The sequence below is a fragment of the Physella acuta genome, unplaced genomic scaffold, assembly GCF_028476545.2.
Source record: "Physella acuta isolate Inbredline_101_S28 unplaced genomic scaffold, ASM2847654v3 ptg000272l, whole genome shotgun sequence".
Classification (NCBI taxonomy): domain Eukaryota; kingdom Metazoa; phylum Mollusca; class Gastropoda; family Physidae; genus Physella; species Physella acuta.
Window position 1 is genome coordinate 127495 of NW_026731791.1, and position 23033 is coordinate 150527.

Below are 23033 nucleotides of genomic sequence, written 5' to 3' on the forward strand. Positions count from 1 at the left end.
TATATATATATATATATATATATATATATATATATATATATTTATATATATACATATATATACATATATATGTATATATATATACATATATATATATACATATATATATATATATATATATGTATATATATATATATGTATATATATATATATATAAATATATATATATATATATATATATATATATATATATATATATATATATATATATATATATATATAAATATATATATATATATATATATATATATATATATATATATATATAAAATATATATATATATATATATATATATATATATATATATATATATATATATATATATATATATATATATATATATATATATATATGTAGTCATGTATAATAGTAAGTAAGTAAATTACACTTCACAAATTTCCAGCAAAACATAGTAATGGATTTCACAAAATAAACTCATTGTTTGTTTTGTAGTTTCAGTAAATTAACTACTTACACCGCATTTACACTTCGCTATAAGTTAATTTAATCATAACATGTATAGGGCCGGGGGGGGGGGGGGGGCTACTCACTTATTACATGTCACAAGTGTAAGCGCGGTGTTATACAGTGTGATATGTATTTTTAATGAGGATTTTAACATACATTTTTACAGCCACTGTAAGGAAATTTATCTAAATAATTAATTGCTGTTTACGAAAAGCAACGACACAACGTTAAAAAATAAAAATATTCTTGAACATGGTTTAATATAAAGTACTTAATGTTTTGTCTGCTGAATAGAAACTCCAACAGCTATTCGACGACGAAACGACTCCGGCTACCCACAGTTTTGTACTAACCAGACTGGATCGGTTAAAGAAAGTAGCTGTAAAGAAACCATTATTTGTGCTTTAGAATTTTTTACCTCCCTTTAAACCCCTTCCTATGGGTTTAAACAAACATTACATCGATGTTTTTTAGTTCTTTGAATTTCACACGATTCGTATTTTGGTAAAACAAAAACTTAAATACTCGGTTATAATGATTTTTGTTTCGTTTTTCACCACCTTGTTTTTAAATATCCTACCCAACATTACGTACTATAGATATACCCTTCCTCCAACCTTTTTTCTGTAAGCACGAATTTAAAATATTTTTGTTTACCCAATTTTCATACTCCTTTATAAAATAAAATAAAAAAACAGAACATAAATTAACATTTTTAATACGATATTTTACAAACTTGTTGATACCTTCGTAAGACTTTGTTAAATCTAAGTTTAAAAATAAGTAAATCGTACAAAATAATTGTTTTTAAAAAGACAATTTTGTTATATGTAGTAAAAGAGAAATGCAAATATTAATTTAGTAACAAAAAGGAACAGTTTTAGACAGTTAAAGAAACTAAGTTTACAATAAAACATTCGCGACGTTAGGGACTTTCATATTTTGTTTTCGATTACATTTTAAATTTTTTATTACATTTTTAATTAGAGGAAATAGTTCTAACATGATTTTTATTTTCAGAATTAAGTTCCAGAATATTTTAGGGACTTTCATATTTTTTTTGTTTTGAAAATTTTACTTTTGTCTCCCCCAATGACCATCACGTGACCCTTTCTTTCAGAGCCCCTCCTACGAAACCCCACCCTCCCGCCCCCTAACCATAACCATGGTCCAGCGTGACGTCAGCCACCAACCACAGTACAACCCCCCATACCAGACCATGCAACCACTGCATGTGCAGCCGCCGGCGTCGCCACAGTACCAAATACAGAGGCAACGCTCCACGCAAAGCCAACCCCCCACCACCCCCATCCCGACGACGCCCGTGCCCCCATGGGCGTCCCAACAGTTCGCGCCCAAAAAGGTCTCAAAGCTGTCGAAGCTGGGGGGAGGCGGGCTGAGTTTTGGAACAGACTACTGCACCCTCCCACGGCGTTCTTCTTCGGTACTTACCACTGGATGACGCACTTACTTCCCTTTTTTGTCCTTATATACTTCGCGCCACATAGCTTAGAACTATGTCGTTTTTGGACATTTATTTTCTTCAATATCTAATGTTACATTAACACATTTGTTTTCTGTATTATCTAAGGCATCTAACATTCATCTTACCAATAGTAAAATTGCATCGTTGCAAAGAAGAGAAAATTCGTAGTTTAAATACGTTTTTTTGTGTGTGCTAAAAATGAAATTATTTAATAGAAGTTACAAAATAATATTAAAATGTATTTTTACCGAAACGAGATCTACAATGTACTTTCACACTGTAAGGTCTGATACTTGTAAAAAAAAACATACATTTTTCACTTAATGTTCTATGCCTGGATAATACGTAAGCTCTGTTTAGCGGAATATTCTAGAAGCTTACATGTTTCAATGGTATTTTGTTTCGCTTTTCTGCCAAAAAAATCACACTTTTTAATATTACATTTTTTTTACTTTTCAATATTGTTTAGAATTTAGTGAATGTTTTTTTTTCTTTCATTTCATTGACGTATTCGTTGCACTTATTCAAAGCGCAGATTCAGATTAAAGGGAAATAATGCTTAATTTAAAAATTGCAAAAGCGTTTCAGCTTGCATGTCTCAATAGATGCATCGTTAGAAAATACACAGCAAACAGTTCAGTAATTTTTTTAAAAAAAGTACTTATAATCTAGTTAATATTTCTTTATATACAAACCTTTTTTCGTGTTAACTTACTTCACCTTAAAATGTTACGGCTATGTTAATATGTTTTACGAGTTTTTGTACCACTCTATAACCATAATATTGTGCTGTTTGCTTCCAATAGTAAACGCTATAACAATGTAGCAATAACAAAGCTTGCATTTCATACTTTCAAACCTAAGTATACGTTTTATTTTAAAGTAAATTTGAACTAGCGTTAGCATGCTTCTTTCGCAAAACACAATTTTAAATTGTTAAAATTACATAACAAATCAGAGGAACAGACGGAATTTAAGGATAGGCTTAAAAAAGTTTTAAATATTTTTCTTGATTGTTTGAATTATACCAATTAAATTTACTGTTGAAAATCTTCTTGAATTTTCTTTTTAATTTAGGTTTATTAGCAATTATTAACGTAAACAACAGCTTGTAAAACAATTCTAAAAATTAACTCTTTAAAATAAAAATAATTAACCTAAAACTGTTTCAGTTTGTGACCTCGAATATAAATAATTTTATAATTTAATTAAAAAACCCTTAGTAAAAGTAAAGTTAGTTTCTGTATTCAATTAAAATAATTGCTATGTTTATCACAATTATAATTTCATAAAAGGATATTTAGAAAAAAATTAGTTAAGTCAAAACCAAGCTTTTAAACTTGAATAGCAGCAATGTGAAATAATATTATGTTTATTATTATCATTAAAGTTATTAAAAAAATAATTAAAAATTACTCGAAGTTTGAAGCAATATTGCACCTGCGTAAAGAACAATTTCCCTTGCTTATTTTTTTCTTTTGTTTCTGCATGGAAAAACAACTATTTACTAATTTGCATTTTGTGTTTTTTTTCTTTTACATATACTATAACGACTAATTAGTAGTTTTTTCTTGGTTAAAGTTTGAGTCATTAAATAATTTATACATACCTATTTCTTAAAGCTTTTTACAGCATATTTAGATTTAAAAACTAGAACTATCAATGTTCGCTAAATGAACATATTAAACACATATTTATTATTAATTTATTAACTTTAAGTTGTATTATTTCTGTTGAGACCTAATTTGAAGTAAATTATGTTTTGTTTTTTCATTTTTGAATTAAATTTTTTTAATGAATTTTCGTTTTTCCAATCAGAATGTAAATAAATATATTACTCTTTTAATTAGTAATAAGTAATTTATGCTTGTTAGAAGTAGTTCCCGGAGTATCAGACTTTTTATCGCCCTTGTTTCCATAACAACCACAGGCCCAATATGGCGGCAGAGTCCACACCCAAAGTTTCAGCAGCGACGCCCAGGAAAACGTCGAAGGCGACCGCCTAGCGACGGGCCCACCTCCCAAAGTCTGCAGCCTCCGCAACCTCGGAGGCGGGGGGTTCGACTTTGGCACATCTTTCGGGTCAGGCGCCGCAACTCTTCCACGTCGTAACATCGGACGTCGCCTATCGGTAGTCTCCCTTGTGTTTTTTTTTTTTTTACGTGTCCTTAATGATTTTCTTGTGATAAGCTCCCTTGTATCTTTCTTTTAAGTTTTCTGTTTTTTTTTTTCTATTTAGATTCTCCTTTTAGAACATTTTAAATAGCTAGACTAGTTACAATTTTCAAAACTAGGTTCTTATTTTTGAGTTACAGAAAATGTTTTCTTTGATGTAGTAATTTGAAGTACTAATATTTAATTGTTTGGTGTTTCCTTATATATTCAACGAAAATAAACAAAAATTAGAATTTAAAAATTAAACAAAAAGATTAAAATACATTTTAAAATGTATGTTATGAGTGTTTAAATTTATCTTAACAAGTGTATTCAAATATAATATACCATATAAGACATACCTTTGAGTATTTTAACCATGAATCCTATTTATCACTAAGTCAAAATTTTTATTATTGAAATTATTGAATAATATCCTTTAATATTAATATTTTATTATAGTTTTCCCTATAAGATTATATTTATTCCTAATACTAATAAATGTATAGAAACGTATCGTATAATAAAATTTACACTTGCTAGGTCTACCTCTAAGTTTAGCTTTTTACAAACTTTGAGATGGATTGATTTATTTGACCCCCCCCCCCCCCAGTGACTACGTCCAGACTAGCACTTGTAGTAACCGATGCCATTTTGCCAACCAACCCCATACCCTGCCCATGTGTGTATACGAAGCTCTCTTGCCTGCTAATGCATTTGGTTCTCTCTGCGTGGCTGAAACATATTTCTATAACTCATTAAAAATAATTAATAACAATAACAAACGTCTTCCAAAACGGTTTGGGAAGTTGGATATTAAGTGTGCTTTACGTACAGAAACCCATTTCGATTGAGGTTTTATTGATAAATTAGGATACACCACGATTGAGGTTTTATTTATAAATTAGGATACTCCACGATTGAGGTTTTATTTATAAATTAGGATACTCCACTATTATCAATAAGTGCAACGAACTCTATACTGGGTAGCATTTATCATATTCCATTTATATAAGAACACACATAATATATGCTAATATATACCATGATGTTATAATCTAATATATATTAACAATAGCATAATAACATGTGGATAAAACATAATATTAAAAAAAAACTACAACAAGAGGTATACAGAAAAACGCAAGACTAAAACGTGTTAACAATCAAACTTAACACTGTTTGGTCCTGCTGGATCAAATATAGAATCTACCATTTCTCAAGTTTGAATAGAAATTTACAAAACTTACATTATTGAGAGATCTTATGACAAACAGTTGTACCCTATATATTGTCAATTTGGTTCTTGTGTGCGGTTTTGTTAAAATAGTACCAAAAAAGACGTGTGGTTTCAGGGCGTGTACATATTTTAAAACAATGTTTTAAGGGTTTTTTTTTGTTCATTCTGTGTCTAAAAATAGCAACCTCCCAGCATGCCGAGCTCTGCCGGCTACCAACCTAAAAAGATAACTCTCAACAAGCTCGGAGGCGGAGGGCCGGAGTTCGGATCCGACTTTAGCCACAGAGGTGTCGACGGCTATGGACAAACTGCGGCTCAGCGGTACGAGCCTCAGTCTGATAAGTCCGTCATGTTGAACAGGTGAGGGGTAAGGTTGTTACTGGGTCAGAGGTCGATGGTTGGGGGGGGGTCAACTAGTACTTTGAGGGTTAGGGGTCAGACAACTACTTGCAGGAGGTTATGTTTTGTGGGTTATTAGTCAGACTAGTACTAAGAGAGGAGGTAGGTTATGGGCCAGACGAGTATTTCAGGGGGCTGGGGATCTGGCGAGTAATTGCGGGGGTGGGGGTGGGTGGGTGGGGGGGGGGGGGGGGTTATGAGTGAAATGAATATTTAAGGAGGCTAGTGATGGCTGTAGCTTTTGAGGGTACTGAAGTCTAGTATGAGGTAAATAGATCAAGGTTTAAAGTTGTCCGTGGTCAGAACTTTGAGATGACTTAGTGTCGTCAAAGTTAATGATTTGGAAAATGACAAAGGCCGTTGTTGCCAGACGAAAGAGATTTTAAAGCTAGAGAACAGGTTTGTTCAATTTTTATTGTACTTAAATGCAGGAACATTGTTGACGAGTAGCGTTAGGGTATCGAAACAGGGAAAAACTTGCAGGAGATGCGCCAAGTTAGCAACAAATGTCGTCTTTATACGCTATAGAGTTATTGGACGTTAACACATTTCCATAGTGAATGTCTTCTTCTTCTTCTACGTTCTTAATTCTAGTGTTAGATGGGATTACGTGTTGAATAATAAGGTTTTTTTTTTGTAATGCAATTTTTATACAACTTATTAAAAGGGTTTAGTAAAAAAAATTTTTTAAATAATTTAGTTTCCAATGTATGCATCGCATTTAAATTCTAAAAATTCAATTCATATTACATTTTGTGGTAAATAATATTTGGTTTTTATTGTTATGTAATGTATTAAAATGGTTTAGTAAAGTAATATTTTTTTTCTTTAGTTTCCAATATATGCAACGTATTTAAATTCTTAAAATTGAATTCGTTTTGATTTTTCGTGTTTAATAAAATATAGTTTTTACTGTTATGCAATAAGATTAAGTAAAATCAAAAGAAAATTTTTTAAATTTCAAATGTAACCAACCTATTTTAATTCTAAAAAACATTTATTCCACCAGAGTGCAATCAAGCCTGGACAACATAGCACTCTCGCCCCGCACCCCCGATGTCCAGTCGTCCTCCCCCTTCTACCAGGGCTACGACCCCCAGCCATACCAGCCGGCGGTGCAGCCGTACCAGCCGCCGCCCACGCAGGTCTTCACGCCCACGGGACTCCTGCTGGAGAACCAGCGTCTGCAGGAGCAACAAGACGAGGGTGAGGCTATAGTCCCCGTGTGGGAGAGGAGGAAACACTTCCAGCAGCGCGGGGCTGGTCAGTCGTCGGCAGGTAGCCAGTCAGCACGTGTCACGTGGTGTCACCTTCACGTGAAGAGGCGGTCTAAAAATAGATTTTTGGAAATGGTTGAAATTGAAATTTAGTGGCGCAGTTAGCAAAAAATATACGGGCGTTAGGCTTTAGTGAGACAAATACGAAGAGGCGGTCCAGAAATAGTTTTGTTTTGGAATTGGTTGAAATTGAATTTTAGTGGCGTTGTTAGGAAAAACTATACGGGCGTAAGGCTGTAGTGAGGCAAATACAAAGAGGCTGTCATAAAACATTTGAAGATAGTTGAAAAAGATTTTACTAGCGTCACAGCAAAATTGCACAGATGTAAAGCTAATAAACCGGGAGTGATCTCCCCTAAACTTTCTCGAATATTCTTATATAAAACAACACGGGATGGGAACTCGGGATATAGTTATGATTTTTAATCCATTTTAAATACATAAACTTTTTAAAATAAAATAGAATTTCATAGAAAAAAGTATTGCACACCAAGCGAACGCCGAATAAAGATGTTCATAATGGTGCGCAATATTATTATTACTTTATAAATTTAGATGCGTTTTTGAGAAATCGGAAATAGCGTAAATTAGTACTTTACGTCAACGGAAATGACTCAAAATTTAACAGAAGGTAGAGAATTAGATCTTTTACTTACATGTGAAATTTCATTTATCTATCTGAAATAGTACTCAAGTTATAGTCTTTTGAAAAATTCAAAGTAGAAAAAGTACCACTTCCGGTTATCGAAAATCGCTCAAAAGTTGATACGGATCTACGATTTTGATAAAATACTTATATATGAAATTTCATCAACCTAGCTGTAACGGTACTCAAGTTATCGTGTTTACACACAGACACACACAGACACACACACACACAGACACACAGACATACGGACAAGATTGCAAAATTATGTTTTTCCGTATCAGTGAGGTGTAAAACGTCGAGATTTGTAAAAATCTCGATTATTTTTTTTTGCACGATTACAATACTTTCTCTATACTATGTATATACGAGAAAGTAAAAATGGGGTTTGTTAAATGGGGACAGCAACCCATCTAAGAAAGAAAACTCCGAAATCAAACAGGAGTGGAGCATTTTAGGCGATATGATTACCCTGTCCTGTCCCTTGGGTCCATCAACTTTAGAGCACTGTCTTTGTGCTTGGATTTACAATGTGCAATCATTAAATGGTCTATTACACTATGGAGCTACATTTTTTGTAAGCAAGAAATCACTGAAATAGTAGCTGATAGCAGTGAATCGAATCTAAATAAACTGTCAAAAAGCATAAAAATACTCTGCATCTAAATGTAGATGTTGTAAATAGATGTTGTAAATCAAATCTGAAGAGACGATCCAAAAAATACATTTTGAAAAAAATAGAGAAAAATAAATTTAAATAATGTTATTGTAAACAAAAATATACATAAATAATAGCTTCAAAGAGACGAATCTAAACATTCGACGTAAAATAGTTTGAAAGATATGGGAGACATTGTAGTAGTATTATGGCAAAGAAGAATATTTCAAAACAGCGGGGTGATTGCATTAATTGCAGGCTAAATACATATCAATAAATTCAAAGAATGCTCACAAAGTATTGATAGAAGGCGATGGATATAAAACAGGGTAGTAATTGTGATGTTATAAGTAAAACTCTATGAAAGAATGTTCGAAATATGTTAACGATAATTCGGTCTTGCCTCTTACATGTTATTGTATTGACGTAAATTTATAATGTATAATAAATTTAACTACACGATTGAGATTCACTTAAAAAGAAATAGGTTTTAGACATCATAAAACTATGTATAGAAAAAAAAACAATAACAAAAAAATGACATTCGGAGGTAGCTCTTCACGTGGATTTGAACCCGTCACACCGACCTGCCTGGAAACGGGTTTCTAGAACCATAACATAGGACACATGTAGTGCGCTGCGTCTTGTGTTCAGTACGGGTGGCTTTGCTTTGTTTCATTAACAAAGATTATTTTATTTACGTTTTAGGCTTCATAACAAATTTAAGTGATTATATATACATATAGTCATTTTATTTTATTTAACTACGTTTTTAGCTTACAGTTTTTAATTTACATTTTTATTTTTTTAAGTATTGAAACAATTTTATTTTCTATGATTTTGTTTTGGTTTTTATCGATGTTTTTATTTGTGATAGATTCTTAGATTAAGTAAAATTTTAAGCACGTTGTGTTTGTAGTATGTATAGTTGTATTCTTTTGCCTCGTCTGATTGCCAATAGAAAATGTACTTATGATAAATCATTCAAAATGTTTAAAAAACTATACAAAAATTATGAACTGAAAAAAGATGTGCAACTAAAATAAATGTTTCATTATCAGAATATTATTGTTGGTATGTTATGAGCAGCTCATGAATCATAAATATGATTATGCCTATTTTAATTTTTAAAACTCATAATTGTTCACCATAATCGTACCGTAAAATTGATATTTTTTTCCTAAGATACGTCAACGGTACTTGCTTTCGTTCATTCTTGCCAGAAGTTCGTTTCAAGAACTCCGGCAAAATACATGTTTTCATTCTCTTAACAGAACAAATTCCGGCTAATCATACCATTTTATACTTCCAACAGTACCAACTATGGCTAACCATACCTTTTTATCCTCCCAACAGTACGAACACTCTGGCTAACCATACCTTTTTATCCTCCATACAGTACAAATTCCGGCTAACCATACCTTTTTATCCTCCCAACAGTACGAACACTCTGGCTAACCATACCTTTTTATCCTCCCAACAGTACGAACTCCGGCTAACAAGCCCCCACCACGGGTTCCCAAGCCTCAACCAGGGCCGACCAGCTACGGCAATTTCGGGGTGGACTACAGCCGTCAGAAGTCATCCAACGCCGGCTGGCGCCCTGCTCCGGCTTACAAGCCAACCCCCGCACCGGCGTCACCAGCGAGCTACTCCCCAGCGGCGGTGACCTACGCCCCTAAACCAGCGCCCAAGCCCGCTCCACAGTACTCCCCTCAGGTTTGGTGTCTTTGCTTCTAGCTCGCCTTATCAACAGAGTTTCTTACAGGCATTTCGGAGCCCCCCCCCCCCTCCCCGAAGAAAGTCTACCCCCTTTCGAACGAAATGGAATTAATATAGAAAACATATACTTTTACCAGTGTCCGCCCCCCCCTCGAAAATATCAAGTCCCCCCCCCCCGGAGAAAAAAGTCTGGAAGAAACACTGCTCATCACAATAAATATCAGCGTATGATTAAATAGCTACCGTATATTCTGGTGTATAAGGCAACAGTCGAGTTATTCAAGTTAATAGATACAGATAGGGTTGTTCTTACACAACAACAATGCGACTTTTAAAAAAGATTTTAAGATTAGAATGTCGTCTCATGTATCGGGAAATACGGTCGTTGAATTTATTAATTAGTTTTAAGATACACAAGAATTATGTAAAAATGTATTTTAAAATTAAAACTGAACATGAAGAAAGAACAACTGAGACCTATTACTAATTAGAAGACCGGGTCAAAACTAGAGCAGAAACAGTAGAGTTCATCTGCTTGTGTACTTAAATCATGTGAAGAAAATTTTCACCAACGAAATATATCTGTCCCTATCGTAGTCCGTGTCTTACCACAGAATGGACAAATGAGATCTACAAGACATCCTGTAAAACATTCTTCACAACTCTTCATATAAATATATCTTCATATATATATATATATATATATATATATATATATATATATATATATATATATATATATATATATATATATATATATATATATATATATATATATTCATATATAAATAAATAAATAAATAAATAAATAAATATATGTATATATATATATATATATATATATATATATATATATATATATATATATATATATATATATATATATATATATATATATATATATATATATATATATATATATATATATATATATATATGTCTGTTTGCCTTTCCCCAGGCTCCTGCATCATGGCAACAGCAGCAGCCCCTGGACGAGGAAGGCACCCCCGCCTGGCGCAACACCCTCAAGTCGACCGGCGTCAAGCCCTGGGAGCAGGAGACTGGCTATGCCCTCCCTAAGGACCCCGTCAGGTCGGTGCCCTACTCCCCACAGCCCGGCCCCCACGCCGGGCCGTTCTCGCCCACCCCGGCACCCGGGGCGGACGTGGGAGGGTCTGAAAACGGCCCGAAGGTGGTGCACCTGCAGTACAACTCCCCCATGGGCCTGTACTCCAGTCAGAACGTCGCGGAGACCCTCCACGGGCAGACCCAGGCTTTATCTGGGCAGACGTGAGTTATACAGCCAACAGCAACAACAACAAAAAAACAGAACCCTACCTCCTTCCCTTTATGATGTTTTTATTATTTTATTTTTTTTGCATCGTGTAAGCTGGGATTCCCAGGTTGCATGTTCAAAGCTATTGTGATGTCGTGAAATAGTGACATTTTTACATGAACCTAAACTCTTGCTTTCAGGGATAGATTTATTTTCTCATAAAAACTTAAATAACCTATCGAATTTAAAAATGTTTTTAAAATACGGTATTTCTCATTTCGAAATTATAAATATCTCGATTATTCAGATTATCACAAAAATGAAAAATTGATACAAAATGGGAAAACCCTAGACGGTACAAAATTAAAGAGGCTGAAAATAATACATAATATTTGTATTAGGAGAGCGTTACCATGGTAACTAGCCTGATTAAAAAGACTCGAACGATGTTTTCTATTAAGTGTAGGAAATGGCGTTTTAGATCGCAACTAAAACATTTCTCTATTAGGCAGATAAATGTTTCCTATATTTACTAAAAAGTTGTCTGAACTACACATGATGGTTAAGCTGTTTGAGTTACACTGTAAATGCAAATCCCAAAACAAATGGTTGACAGGTTGAAAACATTATACATTTTCAGAAAGCCTGTTTTTTTTTTCAATAATTGGATCCGTCAAATTGTAAATCACAAATGTGTATTATGGCATGTTAGCAAAACAATATCAACATATAGAAATATTATAGTTGTATTTAAACCTCAGTATGTTCCTTAGTATAGCCAATAGTATTGTATACAATAGATTTTGATGTTTCGCAATGAATCCCATTTCCTATAAAAGTCCCTAGTTGTTGTAAAGTGTTTATAAAATATATCTAGCAAATAAACCAATTGAATTTGAAACTTTAGGAGCTTACCTGGGCCAATTTGCAGTGTAATTATTTTTACCCACATGTAAAATGAATATTGTTTGATATAAACGTAGATAGTGGTTTTTAAATTTGTGTGTAGTTTATTTTAAACCGCATTGTAGAAAATAGCATACTCAATTGTATAAATTTTTTAAATTATTTTAATTAACTTCATTTTTTTTTCAAACAATTAAAGTTAACCTTTGAACAAGTTAATATTCTAATTAATCATATTAATCTACTTAGCATTAAACGCTATTACTAATTAATGCAGCTATACCTTAGTTTCAACAACATTTGTAAAAATGCATTTTAATAACAGTTTTTATCTTGACGTTTTGAGTAAAGACCAGCTTCAAAATCATAAAAAATAAAGTTCATTATATTAGTTCAAATTATATTTACCATAACAGCAAGCACTATTTTAGAAACTAAACATTAGGTTACTTATACAAATTTGATTGTTTTTTAAAATCAGTTTTTCTAAACCAATTAGCAAAATACTTAGAAGAAAACTTAATTAGAGAGAAGAAAATAATTTTAAAACATTTGCCAAATCTATTATTAATGTTCAGTTTTCTTTTAAAAAAATGTTTTGCTTTACAAGCTCTCATCAGTTCTCTCTCAACATTTGTTGAAGTTACATCGAGAGTGTTACCTCTGATGCATACAATTTCAGTACCGGTTCGAAACCATCCCAGCCTGCGACTAACGATTCAGGTGAACGGGACTGGAGCCAATCGGCCGTTCTCCGATTTATCAATCAGGAAGACAGCAGGTGAGCCAGGGAACGAACCCACCCGAGTTAGCTCGACCCGTAGACCACAAGCACTCGACCACTTGTGTGCACAAACATTGTTGCATTATTTTAAAAAAATAATAAAACCCTACCCCTATATATTGACCTGAATAAAACGCGGGTTGTATAAGTTGATTGTAATGGCGCCTATCTCATCCCACTCATAAGCTTGACGTATCACGCTTACACTTAAACGCTTGATGAACTAAGCATGGCTTTGCATCTTGCACGCGTAAATGTTGTACCGAGTGTTGAAAACACACACATGGAAGCCCCGGTTACACCGCCTACTGATACATTGTAAATAATTTTCAACTTTAGCTATGCTTAAGCTTATATATTGTGGTATGTTTTACCAAGTGTTAAAAATACACACATCGAAGCTCCGGTTACACCGCCCACTGATACATCGTAAAATAATCTTCAACTTTAGCTATGCTAAAGATTATATATTGTGGTATGGCATAGAAACCATCTCACTCTGAACGTTAACAAGAGTAATTAGAAATAAAAAATACTTGAACATTTTAACACGTTCGTGTATGAAATACAGGTAATGTAATACACTGAACATGTGTCAAAAAGAAAAAAAACTTTTCCGAGATTGAAAATATTTGGCACGCAGATGTCTTTCTAATGGAATTTTTTTTTACATGCAATAAAACAGTGGCCAAATAATCAAATTTTTATGTTGAAACTAGTTTCTTTTAATGAGCAGTAGCAAAATTTTAGCAGTTATAATGTTAAAATTAGTTTCTATTAAGGAACATCAGGCACATGTGCCCTTTTATAATGCTGCAACTTGTTTCTATTAATGACCATAAATGTCCCAACCACTCACGGTGTGGATGCAAACATTTGGTGGTGGCCACACACGAACTTCTACCTCGACATTACAATAGCTAGTTCCCCCCCCCCCCCACTCTTAACTACCACACCCTTCTGCTGATTTATTTTTATACAAGCAAAAACGTTCCTAAAACCGAGCACGTTAGGAAACAATATTATCACTGACTTATCATCATTAAAAAAAATAACCGCAAACCCCACTCAATTTCATGTAAACTTTCGCCCACCACTGTTTTTCTGCAGTTAAAAAAATGTTATTGTTCTCATTATTGTTTGTCTACTGCACAGGACTGTGCATATTAGACTTTATACATTCGTTCTATTGTAGCCATCAATAAAACACCGTTCTGCATGTGCAATTTCTTGTGTTTAGCATTAATAACACAACGAAAAATAACACTTATATCTAATGTAACTTATGTATTTACCTTAAATTAACGTGATTCTAAACGATTTGAAAAATGTAACACTCCTCTGAAATTACGCTGAGCTTAAATTTACATTGTAACCATGTTGTGGTCATGGCGAAACTAACTTATTACTCTAACACTAACTACTTTTAACATGTTTTGTTTAATCGTTTTTTACGCTCATTGTATATTTTATTTTCATGTGGTTACGTGTTGTGTATTATAATTTCTATTCAGAATACATTTGCACAATATCATTATTCAAAATACTATATGATTTAAAATGTTGTTAAGAAATTAAGTATATACCTTCTTAGTTTGTTTATAATACTTTCGTAAGATTTAATTTAATTAATATTAGCATACAAAAATAATTAGAAAAAAATGGAATATTTACGTGGTATTTTTTTTTTAATTTGTAAGCCTGATATTTATATCTTTTGTAAAAAAAATATTTAAATGTTAGATTAGGAATTTTTCAGACACATTCTGTAACCACCCCCACCCCCTAACCCCGCTTCACTCTCCACAGAGTCAAGCCCAAGCAAGCCCCAGCCGTCTCCCCCAAGCCTAAAGTGTACAGCCCAGGTCAGCAACAGCAGCAGCAGCCGTTCTACCAGGAGGTGGGCGTGTCTGACTTCTAGAGCTGGAGCCAGCTTGACCCCCCCGCCACCTGACACCCCCCTGCGAGACGCCATCTAACGATGGACGGGCTGACACCAACACTGTGATAGATTATCTAAATCACACCAAAAATATGAAAGAATATCTCCTTACAAATTGAATACATAAACCAAATCACATCAAAAATAGAAAGGAACATCTATTATCAAATTGAGTTTATAAACCAAAAGCGAATATAAAAACATTTTCTTAGGTCACTTTGAAAAAAATGAAAATAATGAAGTATAATCCATATTGCAGTAAATGTACTTAAAAAACATTCAACTATAAATTGTTGCGAAATTTGCATTTTTTATCAATTATAATGTACACCTATTGTTAGAAACTGCTAATCTTCGTTACTGGTACTTTTTTTACTGTAAAACAGAAGTAGAGGCCTACATTTTAAGACAATAATTAAAAAAAAATATTTGTTTGTATAATAACAAAAAAAATATAACTAAAAAAACCTAAACAGAACCGATCCCAGACTCCAAGAAAGTGTGCCTTATTTATTCACAACTAGTTTAACAAATTATGTACATACTACTCATAAATAACTAGAAGCATTTTTGTTTCGTTTTTTTTTTCTAAAGTAAATTTTACTATTACCCACATGAGTGCCTTAGACAACTGGGTTTAGCTGTACCATATAGAGGTCGCATGGATTTCTTTTTTCGTGCACATTTCTATGTTGAAGTTTTGTTTTGTGTGTTCTTTTAATTACGTTAATCGTTTTATTTTAAAATGTTACTTCTTATTTTGTTTAACAAATTTAAATTTAATATGTTGGCCGACTGTATGTGCAATAAAATGTATTATAGATTTTTTTTCTCCTTTTATTTAACATTGTAAATCCTGTTAATATACTGTATTTTTTTGTTAGAATTGTTTAGAAACTTGTAATAAGAAGCATGTTTAAAAGCCTAAAGAAAAATTATACTAAAACATCACATACAACGAATGATATATTTATAAATAATCATATTTTATAAAATACTTTGTTAGGTATACATTTTTTTAAAACTATCTCTTGAAACGTATACATTGGTTTTAGTTATTCTCAACGTACATAACGAATATAAAATGATACAATTGAATGTAGGAAAATAACAATAGTTTCGCTAAGAACGTAATGAATTTTGTATTGCACTTTGTTCGATTCATCAATGAGAAAAAAAAACAAATCCTTATATTAAATAAAACGTGTGACTGGACTGAATATCGAAAGTAGCTTTTTAAACAGCCATAGATTAGCTAATGCTAGCATATCATCATCATATAAACTCTTGCCTTAGTTTATCATTTGCTGAATGAATTTAAAGACAATACAGTAATTCATTTCTTCATTAGCTAAACCGTTCATAAATAGAGATTTAAAAAAAAAAATTGCTTTATATTAAAATTAAATTATTATTTATAATTCAGGATCCCAGAAAACCCAAACCCCGTTGTGATCTCCCCTCTTCCCTTATATAATCAGCACGACGTATTATTATTAAAACAGTATTATCCCTAACACTTTCAATTGTTACCGGTTTATATAGCTTCTTAATACACTTATTTACAATGCACAATATATACACTAACAAAACATACATAACTTTACGCTTTTGACCCATCACTAAATTTCTTGCTTAGCTCCCTTATTTAACTTATATATATCAAGGGAAATAACGCCAAAATAAAAAAAAATCTTTAAATTCTCTCTCAAATATACATTCATGTTCGTGCTGTAGTGGTGAGATTTTACTTTAAATGAACATTTATTTAAATGATGTGTGAGGTTTTTACTGTACTTGTTATAGTAACACAAGATGACATGAACACATTTCTATGTGAAGTACGGATGTTTTAGTTGTTTTTTTTTAAATTAAAATTATACCTGTAAACCTAAATTTCGTTCAGCCTTTTAAAAAGTGATGTTATTTCTTTTGTCAAAAAAATTAAATGACCACTTTAAGGCTTTGAAATTACTTGCATCAATCGAGCTGTGACTATGTAAAAATATTTATTGAGTTTTATTTTGCATTTGTGTTTAAAAATTTTTGTTTACGCGTAGTGCGATTAAGCTTAATAGTTAACTAAACACAGTAGTCTTTATGTACTTAAATTGTATGTGTTTGTTGCTATACACACACAAAGTTATTTATAGACGCCCAATGGTTTGCTGAGCTGATATTACGCACTTCCGTTTCATGTTTTAGACTGATCATTAACTGTTTCTGTACATTAGTCGTCTCCCCTTAATTTTATTATTTATTTTAATTTTTGCTTCCGTCCTGCCCAGGAAATCAATCAATAAAAAACACTGTGATCAAACAGACATTTTTCATTGGTTTGTGTTTATTTTTAGAATGAGTAATTAGTGTTCCTAAGTGAACGGTTTTGTTGTTGCTAAGTTGCATATCAAAATATATTAAAATAATGATATTTGTTTTTAGTTTTACGGTTGGGAGTAGACCTTTTTTATCGGGTGTATTTTAAATACGAACGGTTTCATCAATTACATACAAGAATCTTATATAGACACCTTATAAATACGTACTGTTAAAATATTGCAAATTAAACTAGTTACATAAAACTCCTGTATAGTTACGCTGGACAATAAGTTTCATTTTTTTTATGACTTACACAATTACAGTAGCTAAATCCAAGCAAAAAAATGTATATAAAACAAAATATACCAACTAAATATTTATCATAAAAGCTATCTTTTCCGTGATTTTAGAAATTCTGTTGTTACCATTTTGACAACTTCAATTCATAAAGTGAGCAGACAATTTCTGTCCATTCAAAAAAAATTGCCGTAACGTTTTCAGATAAAAATCTAAGCTACGGTAGAGGCAGGATCACCATGAACAAATATGGTGTTTCTAGAAAATATTGATAGTCCGGGTGTTGATTTTTAATAAGTTACTCAGCTGTGGGGTTATGACTGGGTTGAAAGAATTTTAAATGGCATAGCAATTTTCTTTATTGGGCTAAAGATACATACAACAGATGAAAAAAAAAGTTTAATATTTCAGGGTGTTTAATAAATCCATTTGTTAATAGTGTCTAAACTATATATAGTAGAACTTCACCACTAGCAGTTAAGGTTGATATGGAAACCTAAAAAAAAGTGGGCGAATTCACACCTTTTGAAAACTCTATAACTTTGTTCTCATAAAAGATTCATAAAATCTATTTAAAGATTTGTTTTTCATGTTATATAGCTAGGATGCACTTTCTAAATACAATCAATTTTTTACGTCACACAACGTGAAAAATAAGGTGGTAGTGCTGCCTTTAATATTAATATACCCTAACGTATTGCTTTTAAACTGAATATATAAATGTATTGTAGATGGTATAATGCTTAATGCATGTGGAAAGTTTCTGTCTTATATGACAAAAGGTTCCAAAACCTTAGTGATTTGAATGTTGAATTTTGCTTAAAAATGCAAAGTTAAGAAAACGTGAAAAGAAGGGTGGAAAAAGACACTGTGCGTTTCCACTTATAGAAAACAGAAAAAAAGTCTTGTTATGTGTGGAAAAACTATTTGACTAATAAAATACGTGTTGAATTATGTTGTGAATGTTAGATAGACTTTCTATGTAAGCAGAAAATATGTATACAACAAGTAATGAATTAATGACTATTAAGTCGGAAAACAGCACTAATTGTTAATGATATTATCCCCGTTTAATAGAGCCGGGGTGGTCTAGCGGAAGAAACGCACGCATGCCATCCAGGCGACAAGGGTTCAAAACCCCACATTTCACTAGTTTCATAATTGAGGTCTGCTTATCACAACATATAAAATATGTGTTTGTCTCCTTCTTCCCTTTTTTTAAATTATCTTCAGAACAAATTTGTTCTTCTGGAATTTCGCGCATAAGATTCCAAGTAAGCCTATAACATGATGTTGACAGAAAGCTGAAAAAAGCGAAAAATACGGTGTAGAAAATAAATAAATATTTATAATTCAAATCTAAAAAAGTCTCGCTGTAAACAAATTCTAAACAAAAGTGTACACCCAGTAAATAATAAACTTTCATTATAAGTTAAAGGAGTTGTAAATTGGATTAAATGTTCCCAACGTGACTATTACTTCCAACACTGTAAAATTAAAGAAAAATTATTTCCAACATTAAACAAAAATAAATGTTTATAAACGTTAGCAATTTTAAACATTAATTTTAAAGAAGTGAATGTACGTATCAATTATAAAAGAAACCCGTGTTTTGGTAACCAGCTAAAACCCACTGTTTGTTGTATGGTCGCTACTTGCAATAAACTAACAATACCCCGGAGATACGCCCATACTTATCCCGTGTATGTGTGCGGGGAGGGTGGGGGGTTTTGTGTAAAGAAACAGTCGGGTAGGGGAAATTGTTAGGTAAACTTACAGAGAACAAAGAGATTGATTTTTTAATTGTATAAGAGCACGTCATTTGTTTAGAGAGAGAGAAAAAAATTATAACAGAGACGTCCCAATATTAAGTAAGTCAAATTAAAAAAAATAATAACAGCATTACAGTATCGACACAATTTTTTAAAGTTGGTCTAACGCTGAATTATATTTGTAATTGCATTTTTATTTTACTTTAAAGTAACCTCAGCTATAGAACTAAGTATGTGTGGTAGAGGAACTCAAGAAATGTAGGTGATTTGTTTATATTGTACACATTTGTTATATATATATATATATATATATATATATATATATATATATATATATATATATATATATATATATATGTATATACATATATATATATACATATAATATATATATATATATATATATATATATATATATATATATATATATATATATAATATATATATATATATATATATATATATATATATATATATATATATATATATATATATATATATGTATATATATTCATATATGATACATATATATTTATTTATAAATACAATGTGTGTATGTGTCTTTGTTGGCAGCAAACATTGGTGAGATAGACTGTAAGATGCCGAGTGTTGAAGAACTACAGAACATCGCCGCCACCAAAGAATGGGTTTATCGTGCTTGAGCTAACCATTGGCGTCACTATGCGGGGGTTGATCGCTCTGCTAGGAATGGCGTCCAACGGTCTGAATATGGCCAATTTTAGGCTGCAGGGTTTGAAAGACAGCATGAGCGTCTGCCCAGAGGCGTAGCGACCCTTCCAAGCGCCCGGGGACAAACTTTTCGATTTGCACCCCCCCTACGAGATTTTGATTTGCAGCCCCCCCCCCCCTCAAACTTTCGATTGGCACCCCCCCTCGAGATTTTGATTTGCACCCCCCCCCCACCCCCCCCCCCTCAACTTTCAATTTGCACCCCCCTCAACCTTTCAATTTATTTTTCCAACCCATTTTGGCGCCCCCTAAGCTCGGCGCCCGGGGACATATGTCCCCCCGCCCCCCCTCGCTACGCTACTGCGTCTGCCTGTTTGTCCTGTCCGTCACGGATTTTTTTGTCGCGAGTTTCCAAGTCGGGTCAAGTCTGTGTCTACTTCTAGACACGGTCTACCCGGACAATGCTGTAAGTTTTTGGGCTTTAGATTATTTCGCCTTCGCCTGGGCGAGATACGCGTTGTATCTTATTTCATGCTGGATAACTACCGTCATTTCAATTGAGAGGTGCTTCTGCGTGGTGTTCCCATTTAAAGTCAAACATATATTCACAAGATCTCGCTGTTTGATGATATTATCTATATTATACCTCGTCCACATAGCAATCATATTACCGATCTATACTTTGAAAAGAATGGAGTGGGTCGAACAGAAATCAAGTAACGTTAACACCTCAACAATGAACAGTCAAATTTTTACTATTTTATTCACAGAAGACACAGCTAAACTTGATATAATAATAGATACAATCGCAGCGATGGTTTTGTCCGTCGTTTCTCAATCCACTCTGATCGTTTGTAGTCTATGGATGGTCTATTCTTTAAAAGCGTCCAGCGTTATTTCGAAATGAAAGAGGTATTTCAACACCTGTCAAGTTCATCGAATCAAAACATGATAGCAAAAACAAAATAACTAAACTATCAAACCAAGAGAAACGCTTAGTAAGAGTTGTGCTGTTTGTCGCCGTGATTTTGACAATTTGCAACATTCCGAGGTTAGTGGTAACAACGGCGCACCATACAATCCCAGGGCTGAATCTGAGAGAATATGAAAATCTGGATACAACTATGTGGAATATTGCAGAGTTCTTCTGCGCCTGTTGCGGTGCTGGAAATATTATTGTATATGTGTCTTTAAACACAAGTTATAGACTTAGACTCGTTGAAATGTTTAAAATGTCATTTTTTAGAGTAAATTAATTTCATTTATTGGAGCTTTAGGGGTCGTCCATAAATGACGTCACACTCGTAGGGAGAGGGGGGGGGGTCCGCAATTTTGTGACGGTGTGTGATGAGGGGAGTGGGGGGGGTTCAGATGGTGTGAGTCACACTTTTGCATTATAAAAAAGCAATGTTAGAAAACGAATTTTAGACGTTATTTTGCGTTTTAGAAAACTGTTTTAATAAATTGTAATAACAATTGATTAAAATACTCTATTTTGACAGAGTTCAGACAAGATTTTGGAAAAAATTTAGGTTGAGGTGTAACGTCATTTTAGGGGGGGGGGGGGGGTCTGGCTTTTTGTAACGACGTGTGACGGAGGGGAGGGGGGGGGGGGAGGTAAAAATCGTCAAAAAAAAAGCGTGACGTCGTTTATAGATGACCTGTTGGCTAGAGGATTTAGAAATTATTATGTAATTCAATGTAGAAACAAATGTAATTGCTGTATTTGAAAAAGATAAATGAAACAATATATAATTTCAGGGGAGACAATTTTCAGTGTAATAATAAAATGCCTTTTTAACACGGAGATGAATAGAATATGGTGCCGATTCGAAGCAGTACAATAACTGGTTTTGTTTTATATGAAAAAACGTGTATCTTTAAATTGTATTAATAATTGTTTCAGCTTTGCCCAGGAAATAAAATATTAAATACAGTATTGTAACCGGTGTGTCAATCATGCATTTGGTTATTTTATAGTACCTCGTCTTTTTGTATTTGTTAACCGTTTGTGAATATTCTACATGTGTTGTGTATAATTAAATTTGATACTCCTGTCGCTGGTACAGCTGAAAGCAAAATTCATTGTATGTGGCGATTTTAATGTTAAGACAAGATATAAAGTTAGATAATATTGATCAAAAACTTCCCCCGTTCATACGCCAGAAAAATGGGACAGATGTTCACAACATTGCACACCAGAATGCCGGGCCATTTAAAACTTCTTACGACTGTATTAGAAATAACACTTTGAGTATTTTAGATATAAAAGAAATAGTGTATTCCTCTTGGATATTGTGGATTAGAAAGAAAGATTGTATAGGGTATAAGTATTTCGGATTGGAAAGAAATAGTGTATTGGGTATTAGTATTTTGGATTGGAAAGAAAGAGTGTGTTGGGTTCTAGTAATTTGGATTGGAAAGAAATATTGTGCTGGGTATGAGTATTTTGAATTGGAAAGAAAAATTGTATTCTTCATTTGAATTGCGTATTGAAAAAAAGATTGTATTGTGTATGAATATTTTGAATCGGAAAGAAGGAGTGTATTTGTCACGAATATTTTGGATTAGAAAGAAAGTGTTTTTGTCATAAGAAAGAGTGTATGTGTCACACATAGGCCTACAGTGTGTTCGCCTCACGCGTTAATAACTGTAGAGGAAAAAGATTGAAAGATGCGATTGAAGATATTGTACGTTGACGTGTTTTTTTGACATGTACATGTGGAATGTTCGAGTAATTTCAAATATAATCGTAAGTATCCTTTAACAAACTTGATTTATCTTTAATTGTTTTAATTCAGTTCTACATCTTTTTTTTTCAATCCCATTTTCATCAAACATAGGCATAAATAACTTCACTGCGAGAAGTTGATCCATATTTTTACATTATAGATTGCATGTTTTACATGTAGGATTATACTGTAAAACATTATAACTACCTTATCATTGTTTTTAATTATCGATATTTACTAAATTAAGATTATTTACTAAATTTA

The 23033-nt window shown here is 32.7% G+C and overlaps 1 protein-coding gene across 6 annotated transcripts in view; it reads left to right on the forward strand.

The window, feature by feature from the left end:
* LOC131939276 (LIM domain-binding protein 3) overlaps window positions 1-17283 on the forward strand; it is a 51661-nt gene extending 34378 nt beyond the window's left edge. Inside the window, exons 4-11 of one of the 6 annotated variants that reach the window (XM_059297484.1) lie at window positions 1590-1913; window positions 3886-4086; window positions 5531-5709; window positions 6758-7026; window positions 9813-10048; window positions 11010-11341; window positions 12916-13014; window positions 14827-17283. In XM_059297484.1, coding sequence (XP_059153467.1) covers window positions 1590-1913; window positions 3886-4086; window positions 5531-5709; window positions 6758-7026; window positions 9813-10048; window positions 11010-11341; window positions 12916-13014; window positions 14827-14938 — 1752 coding nt within the window. In that variant the 3' untranslated portion in view covers window positions 14939-17283. The remainder of the gene's footprint in view (window positions 1-1589; window positions 1914-3885; window positions 4087-5530; window positions 5710-6757; window positions 7027-9812; window positions 10049-11009; window positions 11342-12915; window positions 13015-14826) is intronic. The other 5 variants (XM_059297488.1, XM_059297485.1, XM_059297486.1 and 2 more) reach the window with 5 other exon arrangements.
* The last annotated feature ends 5750 nt before the right edge of the window (window positions 17284-23033 follow it).